This window comes from Nycticebus coucang, chromosome 18, assembly GCF_027406575.1.
Source record: "Nycticebus coucang isolate mNycCou1 chromosome 18, mNycCou1.pri, whole genome shotgun sequence".
Lineage (NCBI taxonomy): Eukaryota > Metazoa > Chordata > Mammalia > Primates > Lorisidae > Nycticebus > Nycticebus coucang.
This window is the reverse complement of record NC_069797.1, coordinates 35,018,576-35,033,198: the sequence shown is the minus strand read 5'-3', so window position 1 is coordinate 35,033,198 and position 14,623 is coordinate 35,018,576. Positions and strand designations below refer to the sequence as shown.

The 14,623-nt window shown below is 37.8% G+C and overlaps 1 protein-coding gene and 1 pseudogene across 6 annotated transcripts in view; one reads left to right on the top strand and one right to left on the bottom strand.

Moving 5' to 3' along the window:
* RHOT1 (ras homolog family member T1) overlaps positions 1-14,623 on the bottom strand; it is an 85,176-nt gene that overhangs the window by 13,753 nt on the left and 56,800 nt on the right. For 2 of the 6 annotated variants that reach the window (XM_053568821.1, XM_053568822.1), the window contains exons 12-20: positions 12,790-12,874; positions 12,291-12,436; positions 10,547-10,647; positions 8,628-8,758; positions 7,892-7,975; positions 6,663-6,782; positions 3,751-3,953; positions 2,605-2,700; positions 850-972 (exon numbers count right to left, since the gene is read on the bottom strand). In XM_053568821.1, coding sequence (XP_053424796.1) covers positions 850-972; positions 2,605-2,700; positions 3,751-3,953; positions 6,663-6,782; positions 7,892-7,975; positions 8,628-8,758; positions 10,547-10,647; positions 12,291-12,436; positions 12,790-12,874 — 1,089 coding nt within the window. The remainder of the gene's footprint in view (positions 1-849; positions 973-2,604; positions 2,701-3,750; positions 3,954-6,662; positions 6,783-7,891; positions 7,976-8,627; positions 8,759-10,546; positions 10,648-12,290; positions 12,437-12,789; positions 12,875-14,623) is intronic. The other 4 variants (XM_053568823.1, XM_053568820.1, XM_053568824.1 and 1 more) reach the window with 3 other exon arrangements.
* Positions 12,890-14,301, top strand: LOC128570001 (hsc70-interacting protein-like; annotated as a pseudogene).

Here is a 14,623-nt window from a genome sequence, read left to right as displayed (position 1 = left end):
AATGACTTCAAAAACCTAATTCATCCTTAGATACATGCAAATTTGATATCAGATACAAATTAAGATTACATAGGCTCTTAAATGCTCAAAAATGTAAAGCTGATTTAACGAAAGTAGCACGAACAGAATAAGAATATAACCTTCTAAGTTTGCTGTTTTGAGGGAATATATACATCCTTTTTTTAAAAAAAGCATATTATTTTATAGGAATGTTTTTGGTTCAATGATAAAGACCTCAAAAGCCAGTAGTACAGATCTTTTTTCTTTTCCATTTCCTATGAGTCTTTAAAGTTATTATCCTCATTTCTAGAAAACATGTTCTTTCAAATAAACACTTCAGGTACTTAAAAGTAAAAGTAGATTATGATTATAAACTGTTTCAAGAACAGAAAAATTTTTCAAACTCAAAATACTGTTCACATGACTGTGGTTTTAATAAGATACATTATTTGAAGGTAAGCTGAGTATAACAGAGTTATCTTTTATTTGGAATCAATGTGTCTTCTTACTATAAAAGTCTTAATCTATTTTTACCACTCAGAGCCAAAAGATTATCTCCTTATATTATCTTCTAAAATAAAGATGCTTTATCTTCCTTATAAAAAAAAATCCAAAACTTCTCGTATAGTCCTGTAAATATACCTATTAATTAAAAAACATTCTTAAGAATGCTTCCAAAACTAAACATTGTCATCACAGTGGACATTAGTGGTCATTTTAGTGGAAATTAGTTGGGCATCAGTTGGTTTGTTGTCTTTGTAGTGAGTATCTGTATAATAAATAGTTATCCGTTTTTTTTCTTTTGTATGTTAACAGAATGCCTGGTACCCAGTAAATAAAGTTAAGAACCTGTTAAGAACTGCAGTGAAGATTTTGTTCTTTACAGATTGCAGCAAGTCTGAGTTGAGGAAGTTCTGACAGATGCAAAATGTACACCTGTTGCAGGTGCACATACAGCGTAACCGGGCATGGCTGCGAAAACACACAGAAGGACAGGAGTTGAGTTCTTACTTACAAATATGGCACAAGTTGGGGTGTGCCAACTTAAAAAAAATACTTAGGCATAAGCAACACTCTTTGTAGAAAGGAAAAGGACAGTGTGGGGCATGCTAAAGTTGTGCAGGATTCCACATTTACTAAAAACATAATGAATAGTAATAGCTTCCTCCTTCCTCCCTATAGAAAGTCTAGAAAATTAGCTAACACTTTTGCTGTGTTTGGAGGGGGATGAAATTCTTATTACATGAGTTTTAGTGGAATATGCACAGCAATAGATGGCACCCTTGTCTAAATTAATAAAAACTGAATAAGCCATAGCACCCGCCAAAAGGACAAAGCTTGCTAGCATTTAAATAACCATTCCCTCCTCCTCCTCCTCTCACTCTTCCTTCTCCTCCCTCAGCATATACACATGCCTGAAAACCAGGAAGGAGAAGAATGACAATACACAAAAAAGTCAAAAGACGAGTATATTCAACCCTGAGAATGAACAACATCGTCTTTAATTCATCAAGCACCCTGGCTCCCAAAGGAAATCAAGATGCTTCATAAATTTCTACCCAAACACAATAATAGGGTTAATTTCATCTACTACTAAAACACAGCAGCTAACTATGATTGTATGAAACTCTGGGTACAGATGTAAAAATCAACAATGGATCCAACTGAAATTAGATATAAAATTTGTGAAGGCTTTCTGACTTCTTTCTGGTTGAGTGGAGTTGCACCAGTTGGTGCAGGCACTTGGGACAACTCATTTCACTTCAGCTATAACCACCAAAGTAGGGCGTCTCCAGTGACTGACTGTTCAGTGGTCAGAGCACCACCCATGAAGAGATACTGGCACAGAACCCACTCAGAAGAGCGCCACCCGATGAATCAGTGCCATCACTTCCTGTTAACACCTCAACATTTTTATAGGCTTCTCAGTCAAAGGACTGGCCCAAGCTGACTTGGCTTAGCTTGTGAGATCTGATGAGACCACAGCACACGGTGGCATGGTTGTAGATATTAGCAGCATCCCAATAATGCCTAATTCCCAACATGAAGAAAAACAAGAATTAATATTTTTAAAAACTTTTATAGGCTCAAGACATTCCTTTTTAAATTTTGACTTGTGATGATGAACATACCACTGCTACTAAGTCACTGCCAGCTGTCATACTGGGATCCATCTGTTATTTTATAAATTGAATCTGACTCTTCAACATACACCAGGCTCCACCCACCAAAAAGGAGAGATGCAAAGTATGCTTAGCAACAGGGAGATGTTTCATGAGAAGTAGTTTGGGATTAACCATATAAACAAGTGTCCATGTATGTACATTTATCATATATACACACACACACACACACACGAATTATAGTAAAATGTTCTTAAAGATGCAGATCCAAAACACAGTAGGAGTTATTTAGGAGATTTTAAAAGTACATTTATATAGCAAAGAAGACACCATAATATATAGTTAGGCAGTAAGCCTGACCAAGCAGTGCGTTTCTAGGGGTAACTATTAAATGTTAATTATGACAAGAAAGGAGATTTGGTCATCCTATAAGAAAATGTCAACAAAATCCCATAAAAGCCATAAAGAAAAAGTAACTTACAAAGCAGTTTTTAGAAAGACCCAGATTTTTCTCAAATTCTCTATTCTATCAGTGTTGCCCATGTCTCGGGAGAGTCTGTCTCTGTAATGATCCTCTCTGTAGATAACATACATGAGAGTTTTAAAGCAAAGGTAAAACATAAATAAGGTTTTGCTTATCTTATAGTAATAGGAATGACTTGTCTTCCATTTACAAATAGAAATTCAAGAATTTGTTGCATATTCTACAAGTATTAGTCAATAGAATAGCAGTAAAGTTCACTTTGATTTTAAAAATCTATACAAATTAATACCTTTTCAAAAAACTTCAGTCTTGGTTTATAGCAATGCTTATTACTTTATTTTATACTGTGCTTTTTATAAGAAGAAAAATAATTTAGAATCTAACATAAGAATAAAAAGAATAAGCCATAAGTCTTGAGAAACGCACTGCCTGAAAAACTATTTTGTTAACAAAACAGAATTTATATGAACACACTACTTGAGAAGAATGCCACTAAGAATCATGCAATTTCAAGGCAGTTAGTAAACTATAAAGAAGACCACAGTTATGTGCTTGTGCATATGCATGTATAGATATATAATAAATGTACATGAAATTTGTGGCTCATAACACTTAATGGAGAACATTTACACAGTGGAAATTCCAATTACAACTACTTTTACAGCACTTAAAAAAGACATTCTGAACTTAAACATACCCATAATTTCAACATAAACGCATAAAAGATTTTAGATATCTTCACATAGCCACGGTCAATTTATCAACAGAAAAATATAAAATAAACTGTTTGTTCACATTGAAATGCCTTGTAAATATAAAGCAATACGATGCCAAACTCATTTTATTGCAGTAAAACTATTTTTTTTTTATGTTGGACAGGGGCTGTGTTTTATTATTCTATCCTTGTCAAGATAGTTACAGCCTGCTCAAAAATATACAAATATTGTCAGAAGCATTGTTTATATAATTTTATTATGACAGCCAAACTTGCATTTACTCAAATTTGTACCTTCTCATTACAAAGTCTCTTTCTGTTGCTGAACAACTTCTATGTGACAAAGATTTACCCCTCATGGCTAATAATGGCATGCAATGTTATTATGAACCATGCAACATGAAAATGAGGACAGAACAAGTACTTACGGGTACATGGCCATTGTTGTCAATTTGACAAAGATATCCTTACTGGGTGCATCAGCAGTATTGCAAGTGAAGGCTTGTGGTGGAGGCATTTTATGTTTCCTGCAGAAATCAGTAGGTGAAATACTATATTCTTGCTTAACTTCATGCAGGTCTGACTTTGCAGCTACAATTAAGCAGGGTATTCTGCTGTCCATAAAGTGTTGCTATGGAATTAAAAAATGAAATCAAAATATGATGACGAATTCAAAAATTATTTAATTAAAGCGAAAAAAAAATTTTCTCTGGATAGGCAAAGCAACAATAGTTTCAAAGAGAGAATATGAACCAAATGCAAAAATGGCAGTAGTCTAGGTCAGTCTCATATACTAAGTAAGATCAGGAAGACTTTTCTTTTTCTTTTTTTTTTGAGACAGTCTCATTATGTCACCCTCAGTAGAGTGCCATATTGTCACAGCTCACAGCAACCTCAAACTCTTTTTTGGACTTAAGTGATTCTCTTGCCTCTGCTTCTCTTTTTCTTTTGCCGTTTTTGCCTGGGGCTGGGTTTGAACCTGCCACCTCTGGCATATGGGGCCGGCGTTCTACTCCTTTGAGTCACAGGCACTGCCCTTGCCTCCGCGTCTCAAGTAGCTGGGACTACAGGTGCCCGCCACACACCCGGCTATTTTTTTGTTGTCATTGATGTGTAGCTGGCCCGGGCGGTTTGAATCTGCCACCCTCGGTGCACGTGGTCGGCGCCCTACCCACTGTGCTATGGGCGCTGCTCCAGGAAGACTTTTCTAATGCTGATAACAAAAGGGATCAATATGATTCTTTAGATTCTCTATAATTTTTTAACATATACTTTTTAATTAAAAAATACATTAAACATTTTTAAATATGAAAATCTCCATCTAAATTCTTCCCTCCTAATGAAAACTATTTTCATTTTTTCATAGTACAAGCCTTGGTGGTCTGTGAGATCTCTGCCGGTCGAGTGCCCCCCTTTTCACTTGGGAACATGCATTTATATGCATGTTTATATAATTGCAGTCATACCAGACATAACCATTTAAAAATATAATACCATATCTTCCAAGTTTTTCAGAACCTAAAACTATTATTTTTAAATAGCTGCTTAATATTCTACTAGATTATTTTATCTTACTTTGGTGAATCATCCCATTGTTAGCCATCTAGATTACTTCCAGTTTTTTGCTATCAAAAGCTATGCTAGAATAAATACCTTTCTACATATAGCTTTTCACTCCTACTGAATCTTGTTGATAATTTCAAAGTGACTCAAAGCACCAGATGCTGGTGTGAATGTGAAGAGTGGAGACACTTCTACACTACTGGGAGGACTGCAAACTAATACAGCCTTTTTGGAGAGAAGTATGGAGAATCCTCAAAAATCTACAAGTAGATCTTCCATTTGATCCTGCAATCCTTTTACTAGGTATCTACCCAGAAGAACAAAAATCATTTTAGTACAAAGACATTTGCACCAGAATGTTTACTGTGGCTCAACTGATAATTGCCAGTCATGGAAGCATCCTAAGTGTCCATCAACCCGTGAATGGATCAACAAACAGTAGTATATGTATACCATGGAATACTACTCAGCCACTAAAAAAGATGGAGTCTTTACATCCTTTACATTTACCTGGATGGAGATGAAATACATTCTTAGTAAAGTATCACAAGAATGGAAAAATAAATATCCAATGTACTCCATACTAATATGAAACTAATATATAAATAATTACATGCTCATAAGAAAAATAAAATGCTAATATAGTCTATTTTGGGAATAGAGGGAAGGAGGGAGGGGGAAGGGGGAAGGACAACTGGCAGAAGGGAGGGAGGGCAGGAGGCGGAATCTCACCTAATGTGCACATTGTGAGGGTGGATAACACGCCCCCTCGGTGAGGGCAAAGTGAGAACAATGTAACCTCAAAATTGGTACCCTCATATTAATTTGAAATAAAAAACAAATTTAAAAAAATTTTTAAAAAGAAATAAATTTCATTTTTTTGTAGAGACAGAGTCTCACTGTACTGCCCTCAGTAGAGTGCCGTGGCGTCACACAGCTCACAGCAACCTCTAACTCTTGGGCTTACATGATTCTCTTGCCTCAGCCTCCCGAGCAGCTGGGACTACAGGTGCCCGCCACAATGCCCAGCTATTTTTTTGTTACAGTTTGGCCGGGGCTGGGTTTGAACCCGCCACCCTCGGCATATGGGGCCGGCGCCCTACTAATTGAGCCACAGGCGCCGCCCTAAATTTCATTTCTTATTAATTAAAAGAAAAAAAAAGACAATCTCGGGTGGCGCCTGTGGCTCAGTGAGTAGGATGCTGGCCCCATATGCCGAGGGTGGTGGGTTCAAACCCAGCCCTGGCTGAACTGCAACCAAAAAATAGCCGGGCGTTGTGGCAGGCGCCTGTAGTCCCAGCTGCTTGGGAGGCTGAGGCAGGAGAATCGCAAAAGCCCAAGAGCTAGAGGTTGCTGTGAGTCCTGTGACATCATGGCACTCTACTGAAGGCGGTAAAGTGAGACTCTGTTTCTACAAAAAAAAAAAAAAAAAAAAGACAATCTCAAAGTGACTGATAGACTTTGCAAGTTTCTGATTTATCTCCTTACAATGGCTGTTATTCCTGGTATAACTGGCAATATATAATCCATATGCATTTTTAACGGCCAAGAAGACCTTCCATTAATGGAAAAGTTCCTAACCAGGAAGGCACATAAGAATCATGATGACAATTTTTTTCAGAAATATGTATGTCTGAGAGTCTACCACTTCAGAACAAAACTGAAAGTCCCACAAATTATTCTGTTGCACTTTTATACATAGGAAAGACCACATTGCAATTTCATTAAAATGCCTTCTGAAGTTATATTTAGTCATTAGTCTATAAAAGCAACGAACCTTAAAAATCCTGGCACAGTATTCAAAGGATTTGGGATTACTGACATCATATACCAGGCATACAACATCACAAATGATCTCAGCCTCAGTTAGAAATTCCGATTCTGAGATATCATGCAACTAGTAGAAAGAAAAAGATAATGAGAATAATCATAATATTATACATAATATTGATGTATAAAGTCATGTTTTATCACTTGCTCAGCTGGACTTCCTAATAAGAGTACTAGTGAAGCACAACTTTCAGACCATTTTTAGAAGCAGAAAGTACAGATAAACAAGTATGTGTACTTTCTGATTCTGTAGATTCAAAATGGTGATTAAGATTCTATAGACATTAACATTAATAAGTGGCTAATTGTAGGGACGGGCCCATCACATGCATTGTCCACATTCTACAGATAAGAAGACAGGCTAGAAAAATTAACTGCCCAGGGTAACACATGTAAAAAGTCATCAGGGTGGTGGTTCACATCTGTAATTCTAGCACTCTGGGAGGCCCAGGTGGGTTGATTGCCTGAGCTCAAGAGTTCGAGACTAGTCTGAGCAAGAGCAAGCCCCCATCTCTAAAAATCACCCAGTGTTGTGGCAGGAGCTTGTAATCCTAGCTGCTTGGAAGTCTGAGGCAAGAGGATCACCTGAGCCCAAGAGTTTGAGGTTGCTGTGAGCTATGAAGTGGAAGAAAAAGTAAAAGGGGAGGGGTGTTTTGTGTTTTCTTATTTGTTTCTGTCTCCCAGGCTAGAGTGAAATGGCATGATCCTAGCTCACTGTAACCTTGAACTCTTGGGCTCAAGTGATCCTCCTACTTCAGCTTCCTGAGTAGTCAGGGGAGTATGCCACTGTATCTAGCTTTTATTTATTTTTTTTTGTAGAAAAGGGTCTTGCTATGTTGTCCAGGCTGTCTTGAACTCCTGGGCTCAAGCAATTCACCCACTTCTGTCTCCAAAGTGTTGAAATTACAGGTGGGAACCACAGGACCTAGTCTTAATTCTTTTTTACTTTTTTGTGATATAGCTAACGTACAAGTGCACAAATAGATAAATTTTTACTTTTATTTATACGTACAGAATCACCACACAGATCAAATGAATGTGAATTCCAATCAACAAACAAGGTGAAAAAAAAAAAACACATGAGTTCTACATACACTCACTAATTTATAACCAATTTGTTTTCATTTAAAAATGTAACCAATAATCAATAACTTTATATGCCAAAGAATTTCTTACCAACAAGTATTTCTCTTGTCCATATACATAAACAGTGTTAATTGCATAGTAGGATTTATGATCATCACGAATTTTCTTCTGCCTCTGAAAACAGATCCAAAAATCTCAATATTTACAGTAAATGGTTTTCATCAACACACTGAGCTCTTTGTGTACATGTGGTTATGTTATAAATAAATAGGCATTCTTTCCAACACTATGTACTATTTATCTGTACAAAGGAGATATTGATTTTATATCTTAAGATCTAAGACAAAAGATGTATTTGTTCTGTATAAAGTGCAAGGAGTAGCTGAAAAGGAAGTTATTATTGAAAATATATTCTAGAGCCACCTGCTGGCAATCCTTATTATACTCTAATTAGGCCTGATATAAAACTCATCTGGAAACAGATTAGTTTTTTTACTCAAGCAAGTAGTTAGAACTAGATATCAGTATTTGATCTGAAATATTACTGTGCATTTACTTCATATCAAGGACTGTATTAGGTGCTTTCACATGTATAGTCATTTAATCCCCATCTAAACACTGGTCAAAAAAAAAGACAAATGATAGCTAATACCAAAGAAATAAAGATCATTCAACAAGATTATTGTTACATTTAATTGTACTTTACTAACATATGCAGACTATTGAGTTCTAGTAATTATCTAAAAGTGTTAATAGTTATGAAGACATGTAAAAATGTGGCTATAAAAATTTATTAGATATAATTCTATTTTCTGAGACCTCTTACCATTAAGTTTCTTCCAAGAAGAGCCTGAAGAACTCCACTTTTCCCACAGTTTTTCATTCCAATTACGTTACATCTGAACACATTTCTTTGAGTCTGTTTTTTCTGCAGGTCTATCTTTTTATCTCTTGTTACTATAAAGAAAAAACCCACTAAATATGTTATGCCACTTAGATTCACTGAACCTTTATTCCACCTTTAATGAAATAGGGTATTGCTACATATAACTTTTGTGAAGTGTCTGATCTATAAACAAACATACCGTACAACAGTCAAGCTGTATGTGAATAAAGTACTAAATATGATGCAAAAGGGCTCACTTAGCAGTAAAGATGCATTTTTGGAAGTGAATTGCTAGCAACCCATTATTTATTTCACCATAAAGAAAATACCATATGAGTGGATAAAATTTACAATGAATATAGCCAAAATTATACCTCATCAAATTTTTTTCTATAACAAATTATCATGAATTATAAACTAGAAGATGCTATTTCAAATCTCCGCTCTCTTGGAGCTGTATCTATATATGGAAAAGGGACATATACTCTGGGTTAACTGGCATTTCAAATGTAAACTGTAAAAGAGGCAGGCTAGAAAACAATGTGGTTATCATCAGGATAGTGCCAAAAAAAATCTTTTTCTGAGGTAGACAGACCTCCTTAAGCTATACTCAAAGATTCAGCTACAACAGTCCTCACCTGATAGTAGAGAAAATGGAAAATAAAACATCTGTATAATAACACATTATTTAACGTTAAGATAAATAAAGATATGCTTATTGATATACAAAGATTTTCACAATGGGGGCAGCACCTGTGGCTCAGTGGGTAGGGCGCCAGCCCCATATACTGAGGGTGGCAGGTTCGAACCCAGCCCCAGCCAAACTGCAACAAAAAAATAGCCAGGCGTTGTGGCAGGCGCCTGTAGTTCCAGCTACTCGGAAGGCTGAGGCAAGAGAATCACCTAAGCCCAGGAGTTGGAGGTTGCTGTAGCTGTGATACCATAGCACTCTAGAGGGTGATAAAGTGAGACTCTGTCTCTAAAAAAAAGAAAGATTTTCACAATATGACGTTGAGTGAAAGAACCTCACTTGTTTTTTTTAGAGAGTGCTATGCCGGGCTATTTTTGTTGTTCTTGCAGTTGTCATTGTTGTTTTAGCAGGGCTGGGCTGGGTTCAAACCTGCCAGCCTTGGTGTATGTGGCTGGCGCCCTACCCACTGAGCTACAGGCGCCACCCTGTGAAAGATTTATTAATAAAGAAAAAGGTTACAAAGCTGAGAGAAGTATAAGTTCGAGATCTAGATCATGTGTTAACAGGCTTGTTTAAAGAAAATTAAAATACAAGATAGAAGGCTGGGTGCAGTGGCTCACACCTGTAATCTTAGCAATCTGGGAAGCCGGGGTGGGTGGATTGCCTGAGCTTACAGGTTCAAGACCAACCTGAGCCAGAGCAAGACTTCGTCTCTGAAAATAGCCAGGTGTTGTGGCAGGTGCCTGTAGTCCCAGCTACTTGGGAGGCTAAGGCAAGAGAATTGTTTGAGCCCAGGAGTTTGAGGTTGCTGTGAGCTATGATGCTACAGCACTTTACTGAGGGTGACAAAGTGAGACTCTGTCTTAAAACAAACAAAACAAACAAAAAAACCCCAACAAAACAAGATAGACTGGTAAATCCTTTAATGCCTAGAGCTCTTCTTCATTTTTGTCAGTGGAGTAGACTGAAAGCAAAACCCCTATGCTTTTTTGATAAACAATAAAAACAGGCATCTCAACTTAAAAGAAATTACTAAATCACAATGAAAATGAATAGAGTATAAATGGAAGACTAATGAATATGAGTTTATTTTTATTCTGTTACGTTTGAAACCAGAATCTTACAAAATGTCACCAGTCATTAAGGTGAATAGTATCCAGATATTTACCTGTAATGGCTGAAGCTTGAGACTCTTGTTCAGTCAATATTGAATAGCCTAGATAGCCCAAATACTCCAGGCACCGCTGTACATCTAAATAGGTCGTGAGGCTATGAAAAGAGAGATTAAAATGTGAAAACTTTCCAAATGAACATTTATGATGAAAAAAATGCCAATAGCTCAAACAATTTTATGCACTAGACTCAGATAATTTTTGCCAAACTGCTTTAATTTCCTATGTGCCCAGCCATGATTTTTCCTATACTGCCACTCTTTTTTGTGTGTGTGATTTTCTAATTTTATTTGATGTGTCTGACAATCACCAGTTAGTTCTCATCCTCATTGACTGACTGTAGATTTTTGGAAGTGGTAACAGGTACATAGGTAACCAAAGTATAGAGCTTGTTTGGTGAATCTTCATCTTCATTGTGTTTTCTGGATCACTGCACATGGATACGGTACGGGACATTCCTTATGCCTTTGGCCCAGACAGCTTTGTTAAGCCCGGTATCAATGTGCACATCTGGAGTTCCCACTTTCATGGCAAATTTCCGGATCTCTTTGAGTGCCCGAGGGGCATGCTTCTTGAAGCCCACTCCATGGATGCGCTTGTGAATATTGATAGTGTATTCTTGAGTCACCAGCTTGTCAATGGCAGACCAGCCCTTCTTCATCTCGTCACCCTTCTTTGCGGGAGCCATTCTGCAGGGCCCAAGTTGGAAAGAAATATACTGCCATTCTTAAGACAGAAAGAAAGGTGGGAGAATGCAAGACTGGGGGGTGTGTGTGGAGTGGATTCCTTTATCTACCTCACCTTCCCAGAAAGCAAGGCAACACTGATGAGTAGTAAGTGGCTGGTAAAATCCAGTGTGAAAATATTTTAAATAATCTGCTTCCCAAGTTAATATACCTGCAAATATTGGCTAGTTGAGAACTTAGCGATAATTAAACAAATCTGAAAAGGTTTGACAAAAGCACAAAATAACTGAAAGGCACATGAAATTATGTCATCACGCAAAAACAGAGATCTCCTTAATACCCCTGGAATAGAGTTAACCATGCTATAACTAGGCTGTAGACAAATCCTAAGTCTTACTAAGAATTCATTAAAAACAATAACAAAAGATGCAAAACAAGTCTTCCGTGACAAGTAAAATATCCTTCTTTCCATATTTTGAAGGAGTAAAAATTGTTCAATAGCAAGGACATTTCCAATTCCCTTAGTCTAACTTATCCATTTTGATGTAAGACTTATTACTGTTTGCCTGTACATCATCCAAAAGAAAACAATCTCTGTTAAATTTATAGAACACCTATAGTTCTTAGAAATAGCAGCAGCACGGGCGCCGCCTGTGGCTCAGTCGGTAAGGCGCCGGCCCCATATACCGAGGGTGGCAGGTTCAAACCCGGCCCCGGCCAAACTGCAACCAAAAAATAGCCGGGCGTTGTGGCGGGCACCTGTAGTCCCAGCTGCTTGGGAGGCTGAGGCAAGAGAATCACTTAAGCCCAGGAGTTGGAGGTTGCTGTGAGCCGTGTGAGGCCATGGCACTCTACCGAGGGCCATAAAGTGAGACTCTGTCTCTACAAAAAAAAAAAAAAAAAGAAATAGCAGCAGCACAATAAATCCTGCTTAGATGCAGTTATGACTGAAGCATTTCATAAGATCTGAAAAGCTTACAAAGAGACAAATGTAATACATTATAATTTTAAACTAGCTGTAACTCTAGAAGAAAGATGTGACCTCTATACTCACGTCCACTGGGAAAGGAATCCCTGGTAGGTTATCCAGCCTCTTTCGTTGGTACAAACTGTGTTATTCACATCTGGCCCCCAAGGTATATAAGGGAAAACTTTGAATAAATCTTTAAGCTCATCAGGTGACAAAGCACAGTCTCTATCCTAAAGATACACAAGGAAGTGTACATAATATTTAGATATCTAAGAGAATAATTCCCAAACACAAAAGCCTTCTAGTCTAGTAAAGCTATGCTTCTAAAAGCTAATTAAAAATGACAAGAAATACTACATTTTATCAAGAAAACTCCCCCTATGTATATAAGAAAACCTATGAAAGAGTATATCAGAAATCTAGATTTAAAGTAGACAGCACAAAGATCTTTTTGCTAATTCAAAAGTTTGAGTAATTTTTGGCTATATGACATAAGCACCCCATAGCTAAGAGAACAGAGTTAAATCATTCACAGAAAAAAGTATTTGCCATATATCATGGAAAATTACTGCTAAAAGCTTACCAAATCATGCTTGTCAAAGGTGCTCTGGAGAAACAAATATGCATGATGATTTAATTCAGTGGTGCAATCAGGAGGTATTTTTAGCCTGTTGATAAAAAAATTTAAGAGCTAAATAAATCATTAATCAAATATTAAAATTTAATTTAAGAAATGATCATAAAATTCCAAGGAGTTTTTCTGTGGAATAACAACATTGACAAAAAAAATCTTCAATGGCATTAGCCTTTTCCAGTCTCTGGAGTGGTTATGGAATCTCAGAAATATAATGTTCATCCCAAAGTGACATCTCATGTTTTCTTAAATATCAGAAGGGCGGGTTGAAATAAAAATTTTACAAATAGGCCCCCTTCTACAAAATTGGGCTGAACTAGTGCCCGGGCCCAGAATCCCGCTGCATCCTCCTCAGCCACATCCTCTGCCTCCTGACCATGAAGCCTGGCAAAGTGAATGAGCTTCAGGCCTTCGTGAAAATGTGTAAGCAGGATCCAAGGCATTCTGCACACTGACGAAATGTGCTTCCTGAGGGAGAAGGTGCAGAGCATGGGGAGTAAAATATGACCTGCTACTCAGAAAGCTAAGTCAGAAGGCAGAGGAAAACATAAAGGCAGAGGAACCATCAAGTGAAGAAAGTGACCTAGAAATTGACAATGAAGATGTGACTCAATGAGACACTGAGGCCCCTCAAGAAAGGGGAGATGAAAATGTAGAGATAATTGAGGAGATGATGTATCAGTCAAAAATAGTAAGAAAGTGGCTGCCACTGAAGCCCCAAATGATGGTGAGAGCCACTGAGTTGTCCACAGAAGCCGTCAAGCTGAATCCTTGGTTGGCCATTTTGTCTGCCAAGAGAGTCCGTGTCTTCATCAAATTACAGAAGCCGAGTGCTGCCATCTGAGACTGTGACAGAGCCATTGAAACCAACCCGGATTCAGTGCAGCCTTACAAGTGGAGAAGGAGACTTCTGGCCCACTGGGAAGCAGCAGCTGTGATACTGCCCTTGCCTATAAATGGGATTGTGAAGATGATGTTTGTGCAATGCTGAAAGACGTTCAACCCAGGGCCCAGAAAACTGCAGAACATCAGAGAAAGTATTGGAGCCAAGATGTGAAGAGCCAAGAGATCAAAGAAAGAATAGAAAGGGTTAAGAAGGCTCAAGAAGAGCAGGAGAAAGCCCAGATGAAGAAGATGCCAGAGGACCACCAGGAGTCAGTATGGCTCTTTTCCAAGTGGTTTTCCTGGGGGAATGCCTGGTAATTTTCCTGGAGGAGTGGCTGGAATGGCAGGAATGCCTGTACTCAATGGAATTCTTAGTGATCCAGAGGTTCTTGCAGCCATGCAGAATCCAGAAGTCATGGTGGCCTTCCAGGATGTGGCTCAGAACCTGGCAAATAGGTCAAAATATCAGAGCAACCCAAAGGTTGTGAATCTCATCACTAAATTGTCAGCCAAATTTGGAGGTCAAGCATGATGCCCTTCCAACAAATAAAGACCGTGCTGAAAGAAAAGCAACCTATTTCACCTAATGTATATAGCAATAATACAAACCAGTGTTCCTCTTATCTTTTCACAACAGGAGCTGGGTGCTTTGAAGATAATCCCTACTCCCTACCCAAATTCAGCTGAAGCATTTTGCAGTGGTTTGCCATTAAGGTATTCATTCAGATAATGTTTCTGACTAGAAATTACAATCTTTTCTTTTTCTTTCTTTCTTTTTTTTTTTTTGTTGAGATAGAGTCTCACTTTGTTGCCCTGGGTAGAGTGCTGTGGCATCATAGCTTGCAGCAACCTTAAATACTTGGCCTTAAGCAATCCTCTTCCCTCAGCCTCCCGAGTA